The following is a 14,752-nucleotide window of genomic DNA, read 5'->3' as shown; positions in this document are numbered from 1 at the left end:
AAATTTTTTGCTCTCCAGGGTTCCCCTGTAATCATCCCCAATCATGATTGTATCATCCCCAACTTCAATGGGATGCACAGTGCAGATGTGAATTATTACCGCACTGAGCTTAGTAGCAGACACAAAACGTAGAGCTCTTTGCGCAAACATTTTAATAATTAAGTACAGATCGATTTGAATAAAAGGCACTTTCTAATTTCCTATTTTCATAGTCTCATACTGGAACTTAGCAAAAGGTGTTTCAGGTGTCACCAGCCGACAAAATAAAAATCTGAAAACGTTTGCCAAAGGATAATAAAAATGAATAAAACTACAAAGGAATTACTGTTACCGCTGTGAAGCTTCTCATAATCCAGTAGCAGCATGTCCTGACGTATTTTATTCCTCTTTATACCACATTAGCCAATAATTACTATTATTGTTTTTTCAGGTATTAATTAACGACACACAATACTTTTAATACTGTGGAAAATCTGCCAGACAGATTAGTTCCTGTTATCACGATCCCTCACTAGCCTCTCTCTTGAAGTTAATAAGAGAAAGAAATGTAGCTTGTCACGTTACTGAGAAACTAGAACGCGCCAAGTCCTCGATCAGAAAAGTAACTAGAAATGGTTAAAAAGTATTACATGGCATTCATTAAAGATATCAAAAACTGCAGACATTGTTTACACTACATTCGACTCATCTGTCATGCTGGTGCGAGTTGTAAGTGTAGAGTTAGAGACTAAAGGTAATACACAGTGTGTTAATCCCCTTCTACTCTTGATTAGTATCGGTTTCTGATCACAACACCACGCTTGGCTGGAGAGATTCTGGTAAAAGTTACGAAGCTTATCATGCCGTACAGGTTCATGAACGCTTCTGCTGTAGTGTTATGCTGGGTAATCTTTACATGACTAGCGTCCTTATCTCTTCCTCTTCAGAGGAACAAGTCATCGTCAATTAACTGCTCAATTCTTCAGAAGCTGCAAAAGTGTCTCAATTTAGAGGCTCAAGAAAAGAGACTCAATTTACTAAAGTGTCTGTATTCCCATCAGGATTAAAACGTGGGATCTACAGAGGAGAAGGGTGGACGTACAGACAGCTACATCACTCAGCCAGTGATTACAAAAGAAGCAGTTAAAATCGTTCATTTGTACTGTACAGTAAACAACAGCTACAATTTGTAATAACTTGTTATCATTTTAATGATCTTATACAAAACTATTATACACTACAAACAAGATCTAAAAATATAGATTTTGGTGGGTTACATTTTGCAGTTTCAAGCTTAACAGTCTTAAATAATTTAGTACTGTGTAAAATACTGATTCTTGAAAATGAAATTTTGAACAGAATTTTGTAATTCTTTAACGATATGGCACAACTTAAGCATACTAATATTGTTACTACTAATAATAATAACAATGTCTGATTGATAAATGCTGTAGTTACACACTTTATTTAGTAAAATGTTATATGCACTTTTGGGAAATTCGTAAATTAGCATGTTTGCAGTCTTTTTTCTGTTTATCTGCTTAGTGAGTCACCTACAGTTTTATTTGCTTCTGCAAAATGAACATTACTAATGCAATAACACAACTGGTAAATGAACTTGTGTTTGAATTTCATGGGTGATGAAACCCCTACTTTCAGCCAGAGACTCCTAGTTAACTCCAAAACCAGACTAAAGGGGGTTTTAGCTCACGCTAAACAAAGCAAACCAATTTGCAGCCATTTGATATTATTAACAATATTACTAAATTAATGTTGTTGTTTTTTTTTTAAAACTATCTTGAGTGTGTGATAAGTATATATAAGTAAAATGATATTAAGTACAGGATTAAGATGTTTTAAATTGCAGAAGCAAGAAACAGCAACTGAATGATGGCTTTGCTTGTAATGAATTACTCTAGAAAACAGCCTGATCAGCGCTGTCTCAGTGTAATGGCCGATCTTCGTCAATACCACCATCATCATCGCTCTGTTGTGCAGCAGGGAGCGGTTGCGTGTTATTGGCACGAATGCTGATCAGGTGAGGAGAAGCGGCGATCAGGTTGGCCACGCCCCCTGCAGTCACACCTGTACCATCTAGATTTACCTGACTCAGTTTCATACCGTGAAGAAACTTTAATCCTGGATATGAGACAATAAGATGAAAGGTATTTTATTACACAGTATATGTGACACTCTTTAGGGTGCTTTCACATTAGGTGTTTTTGTTCTCCACAACTACAGAGGTTATCCTCTATGGTGCTTACTGGAGGATTCAGAAGTTTTGAAATACGTCTGTATCCGATTCCATCAACGTTTCGCAACAATAAGGTTGCGAAGGTCTTGGGAGAGCTCTTTGCTTTTACCCATCATGAGATGTTTCTTGTGTGACACCTTGGTACTGAAAAGCCTTTTTTATAGACCATCAATTTACCAACCCAGCTGATATTAATTTGCACAGATAGGAGATATAACTACTTACAGATTTCAGCTGGTTCCTTGCCTTACCTTGCCTTGGAGAACTGCTTTTTCTTAGTGTGTTCAATACTTTTTTCCCGTGTCATTCCACTTTATTACACACAACTTTATTTATGGACTTAAATGTTGTGAACTCTTTATATTTGAGGATTTCTTGAGTTAATACTGATGTCTGGTGAAAATTTCATGTGAATAGCCTCATTGGAAATATGTTTACAGAAGAAAAGTTGATGCGTTCAATACTTATTTCCCCCACTGTATATGTCTGTGTGTGTATATATATATATATATATATATATATATATATATATATATATATATATATATATATATAAAAAAAAAACAATAAAATACTTTACCTCGATCAGTGATGCGAGTTTTGCTCAGGTTCAGTTTGACCAGATCAGTGCAACAAATTAATGTTTTCAGTACTGAATCTCCCACCTGCGTGCAGGACAAACCTAGAACCTACACAAACACAAACAGACACACAAACACTCTAAACAGAAGAATAGTGAAATTCACGAGAACTAGCAGGAAAAAAAAAGTGGGTTTGTGTCCAAAGTATTATTAACAACAAAATTCCCAATAAGAGTTAAACATTCCCATTCATAATTTAATCAAAGAACGCTGTTTTATAATGACCATATTACTCTCTTTTACAATTTTAAAATTGCCATATTATCATATACACCGATCAGCCATAACATTAAAAACATCTGCCTTATATCGTGTGTAGATATTGCCGTCAATTTGGAGGCCAAGTCGACACCTTGAACTCTTTGTCATGTTCCTCAACCCATTCTGGCCGTCCACATGATGTAAAAGAAAATGTGATTCATCAGACCAGGCCACCTTCTTCCAGTGCTCCATAGTCCAGTTCTGACACCTTTCTATCGTAGCCAGCATTAACTTTTTCAGCAATTTGTGCTACAGTAGCCCGACTGTAGGATCGGACCAGACGGGCTAGCCTTCGCTCCCCACGTGCATCAATGAGCCTTGGGCGCCCATGACGCTATTGCCAGTTCGCTGGTTCACTGGTTGTTCTTCCTTGGACCACTTTTGGTAGGTACTACCCCCTGCATACCGGGAACACCCCACAAGACCTGCTGTTTTGGAGATGCTCTGACCCAGTCGTCTAGCCATCACAATTTGGCCCTTGTCAAAGTCACTCGGATCCTTACGCTTGCCCATTTTTCCTGCTTCCAACACATCGACTTCAAGAACTGAGTGTTTACTTGCTGCCTAATATATCCCACCCCTTAACAGGAGCCAGTGTAACCAGATAATCAGTGTTATTCACTTCACCTGTCAATGGTCTTAATGTTATAGCTGATCGGTGTACATGTACAGGTGCGTGTGTACCTGTAGGTAAGGCAGGCGTGTGATGAACTGAGTGACTCCACGGCTCGTCACGGTTGTTCGGTTTAGACACACGTCTGTCAGCAGAGTGAGAGTGGACAGAGCTGATAAGCCCACATCAGTGAGCGGTGTGTTACTCAATGAAAGCTTCTTCAGCCTGGACACAGACAGACAGACAGACAGACAGAGTGGTTTAAATATGCTTTAAAAGGTACATCATTTCTACCATTCATATTTACTGGACCATCATTCAAATGTAGGGTTAATATAAAATATAGAGTTGAGTCAGTGCAAATAGCTGCAGTGTGATTAACTAAACCTGAAAGTCACTATATATCCGGTGGGCATGTATTAAATGTGCAGAAATCAGTTTCTACCGAGTGATGGAAAAAATATGCTATTTATGAGGTTTTAATAATGACATGGTTGATCATGATTAAAAAGAGGAGCAAAAGATTTCTTAAAATGACTTCATATTAGCACAAAAGTTGTTTTTTGTATTATATATTAACGGCTAGTTTGCACCTCTGATGCCAAAAAGAGAATTTGAAAATGTTTCAACCAATAAACAAAACATTTATTTTTTCATACTGTGTGTTAACTGTAGCACCTCTGCATTTGGGATTTTAGTAAATCAGGGGCATTGTGCTCAATATATTACACTTTACACGTACCGAGTCATTTTTCCCAAGTGTGTGATGCCCTGGTTAGTAATGTGTGTGTAGTCGCTCAGGTCGAGCTCAGAGAGCAGAGTCTGTGTGCAGAGGAAGAAAAGCCCAGCGTCGGTCACTGAGTGACGGCCAGGAAGTGTTAACTGAGTCAGATTCAGCCCTGCGATAAAAACAAATGGAAAATCATTTATCAGTGAACACAGAGAATACTGAAAACATATTAACACAAGTATGTGATCAGCTGCGGTGTGAACAGTTCGCTGGAAAACTTACCAACTAACGCACACAGTAAGAGGACTGACCTGATAGGATCTCGAGGGTGTGATCACCGCTACTGACTGGAACACCATGAAGACTGAGTGACGATAGATTCCTGTGCGCTGAAAGACTCTGCAGTGATTCTTCTTTGACCCGAGTGAAGTCAAGGTGAAGAGTCTGTAGATCGTGCAGATCGGCCAGAGAAGACACGTCACACACCTGCGAGAAAGACAACCGAACGGAAATGTCACACAAAAAAACTAAAATAAAAAAAATCAATAATCGGTTATGTGTTTAATGATGCATTTAAAAAGACAACGTTCGTTCTACATTTTTAATGGTTAGTCCAAGTCTTTAAGGATTTCCCTCCTGGTTTGTTTCAGTTTTTAGGTTGCTCAGGTCTTTAGAGTGGCCAGGACGTGCACATGTGTGTGTGTATATGTTACCCTGGTGTGTGTGATGCTGAGCAGACGCAGCTGTGGTACACACACACGCAGTGCAGTTAACGTTTCCTCTGTAACAGCGGTTTGGTTTAAACTCAGGTGAACAAGTGCAGGAGGAGATGACTGAAGGAAGACCTGCAGACCGGCATCGCTCACTTTAGTGTGATCCAGAATCAACACACACAAGGCCTTGAGAGCTGAACACACCCACACAAACACAAACACAGATTAGCTGGACGAGAGAACGCTTTAAATGAGCCGATGCTGAATGTCAATACTGACTGGATGTGGTTATGTCGGATCACTGTAACGTACCTGTCATGTGGTGTAAACAGCCGTCAGTTAGTTTAGAGCAGGACGAGAGATTCAGATACTGCAGCTTCACCAATTTACACAAAACAGACAGCCCACAATCTGACACGAGAAAATAAAAACTATTAAAAGAAACTTCTTTTATAGCTACACTTTAAAACATTATCACTTACAGGCAACCCAATGTCCAGGTTTATATTTGCTGTTCATTATGTATATGCATATATACAAAATGGCTGCCGTATGTATCCTGCAGCTTCGAATCGTATACGTGTGCACTATTCTAGAAAACGTACTGAATGTTACTAAGACTCCTTAGTGCTAAAATAAATGTCTCATTAAAAGCTTCACCGTAATAATAAATAAATAAATAATATGGAACGTCCTCAATGCAAATTCCTGTGCAAGCTGTTACTATAGTAACGATACCTTATTACAGTGAGGGTGTTACAACAACGGCAGAACGTTTTAAAGAGAATGTACAGTATCTGTGTTGTCTCCATGCTGCTGTGCAGTGACAAATACGTGTCCCGGAATAGCTGGCATGAAATCGCTCAACATTTTACAAGTTGCTATGGAAACCTGTCGGACTGGGATGTTTCGCTTCTGAACTCAACCATACATACAAATAAAAATTTTTAAAAAACAATCGAAATATAAAATAGGCCATTTATATATAGCCTGTCAGAGTGATAGTTAATTTTACAGATTAAATAAAGAAAACGTACCAGTGATCAGTAGCGAGTTGACCAGGCTGAGGTGTGTGAGGTGTCTAAACTTGTGGAGTTGCTGCAGCAGTGTGTTGGTGGTGTATGGGTAGCTGTTTAATGTTAGCATCCGAAGCGAGCAGCCGGTGAAGAGCTGAAGAGTTCGGGGGTTCAGCAAGCGATCTGAGGTCATCTGACCCAACAAACGCTCAGCCAGCTCTGGGGTCAAACACGAAAAACTGCTGATGAACTGCATATAAGGAGCTGAGAGAGAGAGAGACACACACACACACACAGACAGAAAGACAAAACTGTCATTACTGTGTATTTTAGCAGATGATATAATTCACCAAAATGTACAAACAACAATAATAATAATAACAACGAGCATGGATGTGTTTGTAATGTTTGCGTATTTCTGACCGCTGGTGAGGGAGATGGCGGCTCGTGTTGCCATGGTGACGAGTTTGGCAACAGTGCAGGGTTTCTTGCAGGGAACCGGGGACTCGGTGTCATGATGTTGCTGTTGATCATTTCTCTGTAAACGCTGTAATGCTGCCTCACCAGGTAAAACTCTGCCCTCTGTTGGATCTACTGAGGCATCTGGATCCCTACACACACACACACACACACTCTTAATAACATGGTTTCCTAAATACTGCTCATTGACACGTAAAGTTAAAATGATAGGTGTAGGTATAGCAATATAGTTACAGTAATATATAAAATCAGCATAAATACTCTTCAGAGTAAAAAGGTGTGTGTGTGTGTGTGTGTGTGTGTGTGTGTGTGTGTGTGTGTACCCAAGTCTGTTTCCCTGATTCGGCCAGTAATGCTGCTCCTGATCTCTGATCTCGTTAAAGAAAGGAAGCTGATGTACAGCTGGGATAAACACAGAAACATGGTAAGTTTATACTAAGAGACTGAGCTTCAGCTACAGTGAAGCTATTTATTACAGGCCAAACATGCCACGTTTACAACTTTAACATAGGCAAGTTCAGTACCATTAATATCTGCCAGTGCCTGCTCTTCATCAGCAGCAGCAGCAGCATCATCATCATTACTACTATCATCATCAGCATCACCTTCTTCTTCTGGCACCAGTCTTTGTCCATGACCTGCCAATGAAAAAAACACTTCTTTAAAGACAAGTCCGTTAACTAATATTAAAGTGTAACTCAAAGCAAAATAAAAAGATTTGACCTGCAGACACGTTCCTACATACGATCACTTGTCACTTTATTAGGAACGCCTGTACACCTGAACATTCATGCAATTAACCAATCAGCCAAACATGTGGCAGCAGCACAAAGCATAAAATCAAGCAGATACAGGTCCAGAGCTTTGGTTAACGCTCACATCAAACATCAGAATGGGGAAAAAAACTCGGGATCTTCAGGCATTTTGACCGTGGCATGGTTTTTGGTGCCGTAAGGGCTGATTTGCGTATTTCAGAAACTGCTGATCTCCTGGGATTTTCACACACAACAGTCTCTAGAGTTGGAAAAACATGCAGTGAGTGGCAGTTCTGGTTCGAGCTGACACAAAGTCTAAAGTAACTCAAATAACCACTCTTTATAACCATGGTGTTCAGAAAAGCATCTCAGAATGCACAACATGCCGAACCTTAAGGTAGATGTGTTAGAATAGCAGGAGACCACACTGGCTTCCATTCCTCTCAGCCAGGAATGTTAAATTTGGCACAAGCTCACTGAAACTAGGAAGTTTTGGTGTCATTTGTCCTAACTTCATCAGTCCAGTTTCTGTGGTCTCATAATGGATTTACATTTTTATTGGTCACGGTGGATTCAGTGTAACAGTGACAACACACAAGTGAGGGAAGCCGTATTAACATCGTGTTTTATACCTATTGCAAATAACTAGTGTTGGCAACTGCAAAAAAAAAAGGATTTCAAACTACTATTATTATGTTGCACAATTCAGCAAAACACCTCGACTCAACCTATTTAATGTAATGTAGTAACGTTAGGTTATTGCGTTGTCAGATACCTGTCCGATGGATAACTAGCTATCTAACCTAGATAGTTCACTTTAGGACAGGCATGGATGCAAGCTTGGAAAAAGTCAGCAGAACGTTCCACTAGGATTCACATTATGCTGCCCAATTTGATGTCGCTGCATCACTTAAAAAACGAGAATGTGTATGCATTTCATAAACAGTATAAGTCTTGAGTCTTGGGAAACTGTGCTCTGTGTGTGTGTTTGTTTGTACCCCAGCGATGACGAGGTTCAGCAATCCCAGCATGCACCATGTCTTCCCAGCGCGGTGGTTGAAACTGGGGTGGAGCTACAGGTTGGGGTAACTCAACTGCCCCCTGCTGGACAGGAGGGTCACTGCGAGGTGGCTCAGGATCATGGATAGCGCTGGGGATGGAGGGATCGGGAGGAGTGATGGCCTGAAGGACGAGTGCAGCGTTCGGTGTTAAACCGAGAGAGTGCAGTGAAAGTGACAAGTCGCTATCGCTGAAGCGCCGACGAGGAAAACCATGAAAAAGTGTGAACGTGGGAAGAGAAGGCTGGCGGGAGGTGACGTGGTCAACGACGTCCCGGAGTCGAGCATCTGCCGGAAAACACACACGCAAAGACTCGCCGGAGGGAAGACGGATCTGCAACACACACACAAACACACAGATAAGAATTTACATTAATGCTAAATGTTAATGCAATCAAGATACAAAACAAAAAAAATCTTTTAACTGAAATTTTGGTACTTACAGTTAAAAAGAAGCAGAAATAATATTAAAAATGATAACAATTGTGCAAGCTGGTTAAATCATACCACTTAATGTATTCATGTCTGTGCACATGTTTGCAATCCTACCATCAGAATGCAATTGTTGTCCGTGCCGCTCTGCACTCGTTCACTCGGTTTCTCTCGTTCACTGACAGTTGGAGTGATGGTGTGTTTCTCCTGCTGAGCACGCCGATCTGCTGCTATTCTTTTCAAGATTAACTCTCGCTCCTGAGAACACACACATTTGCATGAGGCATGCCAGAAGGTAGGACTGTCTCTAAACCAACACAAACAAAGTGGCACACAGTTGACAAAAATATTCAGTTACTTAAAGCGTGAGGTGGAGTCCAGGAGGAATAAACCGAGAAATAATCAGCCAGCTGTCAGGTATTCTCTGTCATGGCCTTCTTCGTATGACATTCATTTTACACGGGGAGTTGAAACATTGGTGTTTCTCTCCCTCCACGTGATAGAAACTTCCACCCAATTTTCCATTCTTGATGAACTCGGTACTGGTCTGATCATTTTAATCATGTCTGGTAGAGGTGTAACAAAAAATTCAGCACTGCATGTTCGTACTAATGGTCTTTCTTTTTCTACTTGCAAATGCCCGCATGAAAGACCTTCCACTCACAAACATGATACATTCTTGATGAATGAGCTGCTGTTGTTGTGGCCGCTACAAAACTGATTTAGTCAACACACACAAAAGAAGAAAGGTTTTCGTAAACCTATAATGGTCTTAATAGTAGTATAAACCATAGTGGCCTAAATAAAAATAAATTTAAAAAAAAGGTGTGTGTACCTGTGTGTTTTGTCTCCTCTCGGCCCGGGCGTGCTCTGCTGCTTTCTGTCTCTCCTGAGCGAGGAAGTCATTGTTCTGCTTTATTCGAGACTTTACAGGTTCAGTTTCTGCTGCAGGATGATGCAGCACCAAATCAGCACCTTCAACACACACACACACACACACACACACACTGAGTGTGAGGTTTATTAGTGTGGAGTTTATTAATGTGAGGTTTATTAATGTGAGGTTTATTAGTGTGAGGTTTATTAATGTGAGGTTTACTAGTGTGAGGTTTATTAATGCAAGGTTTATTAATGTGAGGTTTATTAATGTGAGGTTTACTAGTATGAGGTTTATTAATGTGAGGTTTATCAATGTGAGGTTTACTAGTGTGAGGTTTATTAATGTGAGGTTTATTAGTGTGAGGTTTATTAATGTGAGGTTTATTAATGTGAGGTTTACTAGTGTGAGGTTTATTAGTGTGAGGTTTATTAGTGTGAGGTGTGTTAGGGTGAGGTTTATTAATGTGAGGTTTGTTAATGTGAGGTTTAATAATGTGAGGTTTATTAATGTGAGGTTTATTAGTGTGAGGTTTATTAGTGTGAGGTTTATTAATGTGAGGTTTATTAGTGTGAGGTGTGTTAGGGTGAGGTGTGTTAGGGTGAGGTTTATTAATGTGAGGTTTATTAATGTGAGGTTTATTAGTGTGAGGTGTGTTAGGGTGAGGTTTATTAATGTGAGGTTTATTAATGTGAGGTTTACTAATGTGAGGTTTATTAGTGTGAGGTGTGTTAGGGTGAGGTTTATTAATGTGAGGTTTGTTAATGTGAGGTTTAATAATGTGAGGTTTGTTAATGTGAGGTTTATTAATGTGAGGTTTGTTAATGTGAGGTTTGTTAATGTGAGGTTTATTAATGTGAGGATTATTAATGTGAGGTTTATTAATGTGAGGATTATTAATGTGAGGTTTATTAATGTGAGGTTTGTTAATGTGATGTTTATTAGTGTGAGGTATGTTAGGGTGAGGTTTATTAATGTGAGGTTTATTAATGTGAGGTTTATTAGTGTGAGGTTTATTAATGTGATGTTTATTAGTGTGAGGTGTGTTAGGGTGAGGTTTATTAATGTGAGGTTTATTAATGTGAGGTTTATTAGTGTGAGGTTTATTAATGTGAGGTTTATTAGTGTGAGGGGTGTTAGGGTGAGGTTTATTAATGTGAGGTTTATTAGTGTGAGGTTTATTAATGTGAGGTTTATTAGTGTGAGGTTTATTAATGTGAGGTTTATTAGTGTGAGGTTTATTAGTGTGAGGTTTATTAATGTGAGGTTTATTAATGTGAGGTTTATTAGTGTGAGGTGTGTTAGGGTGAGGTTTATTAATGTGAGGTTTATTCATGTGAGGTTTACTAATGTGATGTTTATTAGTGTGAGGTGTGTTAGGGTGAGGTTTATTAATGTGAGGTTTATTAATGTGAGGTTTATTAGTGTGAGGTTTATTAGTGTGAGGTTTATTAATGTGAGGTTTATTAGTGTGAGGTGTGTTAGGGTGAGGTTTATTAATGTGAGGTTTATTAGTGTGAGGTTTATTAATGTGAGGTTTATTAGTGTGAGGTTTATTAATGTGAGGTTTATTAGTGTGACGTGTGTTAGGGTGAGGTTTATTAGTGTGAGGTTTATTAGTGTGAGGTTTATTAGTGTGAGGTTTATTAATGTGAGGTTTATTAGTGTGAGGTGTGTTAGGGTGAGGTTTATTAATGTGAGGTTTATTCATGTGAGGTTTACTAATGTGATGTTTATTAGTGTGAGGTGTGTTAGGGTGAGGTTTATTAATGTGAGGTTTATTAATGTGAGGTTTATTAGTGTGAGGTTTATTAGTGTGAGGTTTATTAATGTGAGGTTTATTAGTGTGAGGTGTGTTAGGGTGAGGTTTATTAATGTGAGGTTTATTAGTGTGAGGTTTATTAATGTGAGGTTTATTAGTGTGAGGTTTATTAATGTGAGGTTTATTAGTGTGAGGTGTGTTAGGGTGAGGTTTATTAATGTGAGGTTTATTCATGTGAGGTTTACTAATGTGAGGTTTATTAGTGTGAGGTGTGTTAGGGTGAGGTTTATTAATGTGAGGTTTGTTAATGTGAGGTTTAATAATGTGAGGTTTGTTAATGTGAGGTTTATTAATGTGAGGTTTGTTAATGTGAGGTTTGTTAATGTGAGGTTTATTAATGTGAGGTTTATTAGTGTGAGGTGTGTTAGGGTGAGGTTTATTAATGTGAGATTTACTAGTATGAGGATTCTTAGGGTGAGATTTACTAGTGTGAGGTTTATTAGGGTGAGGTTTGTTAGTGTGAGGTTTACTAGTGTGAGGTTTGTTAGTGTGAGGTTCATTAACATGAGGGCAGTTAGTCTGAGGATCAATAGGTTGAGGTTTGTAAGTGCAAGGTTCTTGGAGTGAAGTTTGTTACTGTGAGGTTTAAAGTCCAAAGCTTTATTAGTGTAAGGTGTTTACCTTTTCCCTCCATCTGAGCTCCTTGAGCAACTTTAGGACGGTTAAAGGCAGCGATAGCAGTTGTAATTGGTCCGGATCGTGGCACGAGTGTGTGTCTTGGACTGCCAGCCCGCACAATCCTGCAACACAGCAATGAGAGAAAGAAACACACTGTACAATACTTTAAGCCCTTTAAGTCCTATTTATATATACATATAACTGGCAAAAAAAAAAAATTATTTAGAAATCAAATATTCTTCCAGGTTCTCCAGTTTCTTCCCACAACCCAAAAAATGCTGGCCAGTGGATTTGCTTTGCTGAACTGCCACTAGGTGCGAATGAGTGTGTGAAAGTGTGTGTACATGGCACACTGCAATGGACTGGCATCCCATCCAGGGTGTATTCCTGTCTCACACTCAGTGTTTTTGGGATAGGCCCCAGACCCACCATGACACTGACTATCTCCTTCAAATATTTTTCATCCATTTATTATACACTATAACATATTAATCAACACCTACCGATCAATCTGATTTTAGAATCCAACGGTGCTGAGGTAAAAACAGCAATAAAGCAAAGAGTGTGATATTCTTCAGAGATTTTTTTTTTTTTTTTATGAAATCTTACCATTCAGCTGCTTCTGGTACAGAGAAACAGCCAGCCTGAACTGCAGCCTGGATCTGATCCTCAGTGAAACCCATTTCACTGAGAGAGCACATGAACTCACCAATCGTCTACAAACACCCACACACACACACACACAAGAGTGACAGGCCATTAAATCTTCCCAACCTTAACCAAAAAGGGCATGAATGTACATATACACAAATGATCATCTATGGCATTTCTACAATACAAAATATGTATGACAAAATGATAGGTTTTTAAAAAGAGATACACAAAATACACAAAGTTTCCAGAGAAACAGGATGTTTCGGATCAAATTCCTTCCGGAAAGAGATGAACGCAGCCCTTGCTTGTTAGTTGCTGTTACGGGGAAATGAAGTGACAAATTGTAAGGGGGAAAAAAAGAGCTAATCTACTGTACACTTCTCAACCCCATGTCATGTTTGGTCAACATCACCAACCATCTGAAATATCTTCTAGTTTCACTGTAGCATGAGAAGTGCTTTATTTACACATCTGATGAAGGACTTTTCTCTGATTCATCCTGTTTCTTTGTGTACTTTATTACTGCCACCATTATTAATGAGGTACACTGCAGGGAAATTCTTTTTTTTTTTGTTTTTTTTTTTTTTAGGAAAAGTGATTTTATATTTGATTTGTATTTTATATCTGAGTTAATATTAGCTGTTTTTATTCAACAGATCTACTAGTGGAAAGTAAAACATTTGTAGACATGCAGAACAGTAACGTTCCTGGAAATTTAGGTGTTTTTTTTTTCTCTGGACCACAGAACCGGAAACTGTTTTAAACCACTGTATAAAAAGTATACAATAATTTGCAGGACTTTATTCAGAGCTTCCGGTTGAGTTTATGACTCAGACAAACAAAATGAGTTTTCAACAACAGCTCAAATATTTAGACAGGAAGTTACTGGCTAATATCTTTTATACACGTATTCATCACTGTGGAAGGAAGTATTTGACATTTTATTCGAATTCTGTGGCAATGTAATCTAGCTAAACACTGCAAGCTGGAACTCTGAGTGAAAATAAGTGCAAGTTTGAGTGTTAAATCTCACCGCTGAAGACGCCATGAAAACTGCTTTAAACTGTTTAATCCGAATCCGTCATTTAATCCGAAATAAACAAATTGTTAAATGTGCTCGTGAAGCTGCAAAAGCGTTAATTACGGAAATAAATGTTCTGGTTTTTTTTTTTTGTTAAAAAAAAAAATTCGACCATAATCCGCTGACAGTAAACAATGGGCGGGGCCAAACGACCATCTGATTAACACTTCCGGGTTCTTCTTCTTCGTCTGTGGTATTGTATGAGACTTGCAGCTGTTTTGTGCGCCCCCTGCTGACAGTAGCTCATTACAGCAAATGAAAATAAATACACCAAAGTTTGTTGAAAACACACACACACACACACACACACACACACACACACACACACACACACACACACACACACACACACACACACACAGGATTTGTATATGTGTTTCATATACAGCAGGGGTGTTCAATCTTATCCAGAAAGGGCTGGTGTGGGTGCAGGTTTTCATTCCAACCAAGCAGAAGCCACACCTGAGTCTATTAAAAGCCAAGCTCAACTGATTAAACAGGTGAAACCAGGTGCTGTTTCTGCTCGGTTAGAATGTAAACCTACACCCACACCGCCCTTTAAGGATAAGATTGGACAACCCTGTCTTAAACTGCACTCAAATGCTGCATATCACCAGGGTCCAAGCCTATCCTCAAAGAGCTGGTGTGGTTGCAGGTTTTCATTCTAACCAAGCAGGAGCCACATCTGAGGCATGGCTTTCGTTTGGTTGGAATAAGAACCTGCACCACCACCAGTCCTTTCTGGATGAGATTGGACTCCCCTGATCT

The 14,752-nt window shown here is 39.1% G+C and overlaps 1 protein-coding gene across 1 annotated transcript; it reads right to left on the bottom strand.

The window, feature by feature from the left end:
* Positions 1–428: 428 nt before the first annotated feature.
* Positions 429–14,246, bottom strand: si:ch73-173p19.1 (uncharacterized). The gene is made up of 17 exons (XM_053611497.1): positions 13,937–14,246; positions 12,859–12,965; positions 12,253–12,371; positions 9,768–9,907; positions 9,050–9,190; positions 8,441–8,834; positions 7,212–7,325; positions 7,011–7,089; positions 6,631–6,818; positions 6,229–6,471; positions 5,504–5,602; positions 5,192–5,385; positions 4,790–4,964; positions 4,491–4,647; positions 3,820–3,973; positions 2,814–2,922; positions 429–2,118 (listed from the first exon to the last, which is right to left on the bottom strand). Exons 1-17 carry the CDS (start codon positions 13,949–13,951, stop codon positions 1,922–1,924), a joined length of 2,625 nt encoding a protein of 874 aa, XP_053467472.1. The 5' UTR covers positions 13,952–14,246; the 3' UTR covers positions 429–1,921.
* Positions 14,247–14,752: the final 506 nt, after the last annotated feature.

Source organism: Ictalurus furcatus, chromosome 23 (assembly GCF_023375685.1).
Source record: "Ictalurus furcatus strain D&B chromosome 23, Billie_1.0, whole genome shotgun sequence".
Lineage (NCBI taxonomy): Eukaryota > Metazoa > Chordata > Actinopteri > Siluriformes > Ictaluridae > Ictalurus > Ictalurus furcatus.
The sequence above is the reverse complement of the archived record's forward strand: the minus strand, read 5'-3'. Positions and strand labels throughout refer to the sequence as shown.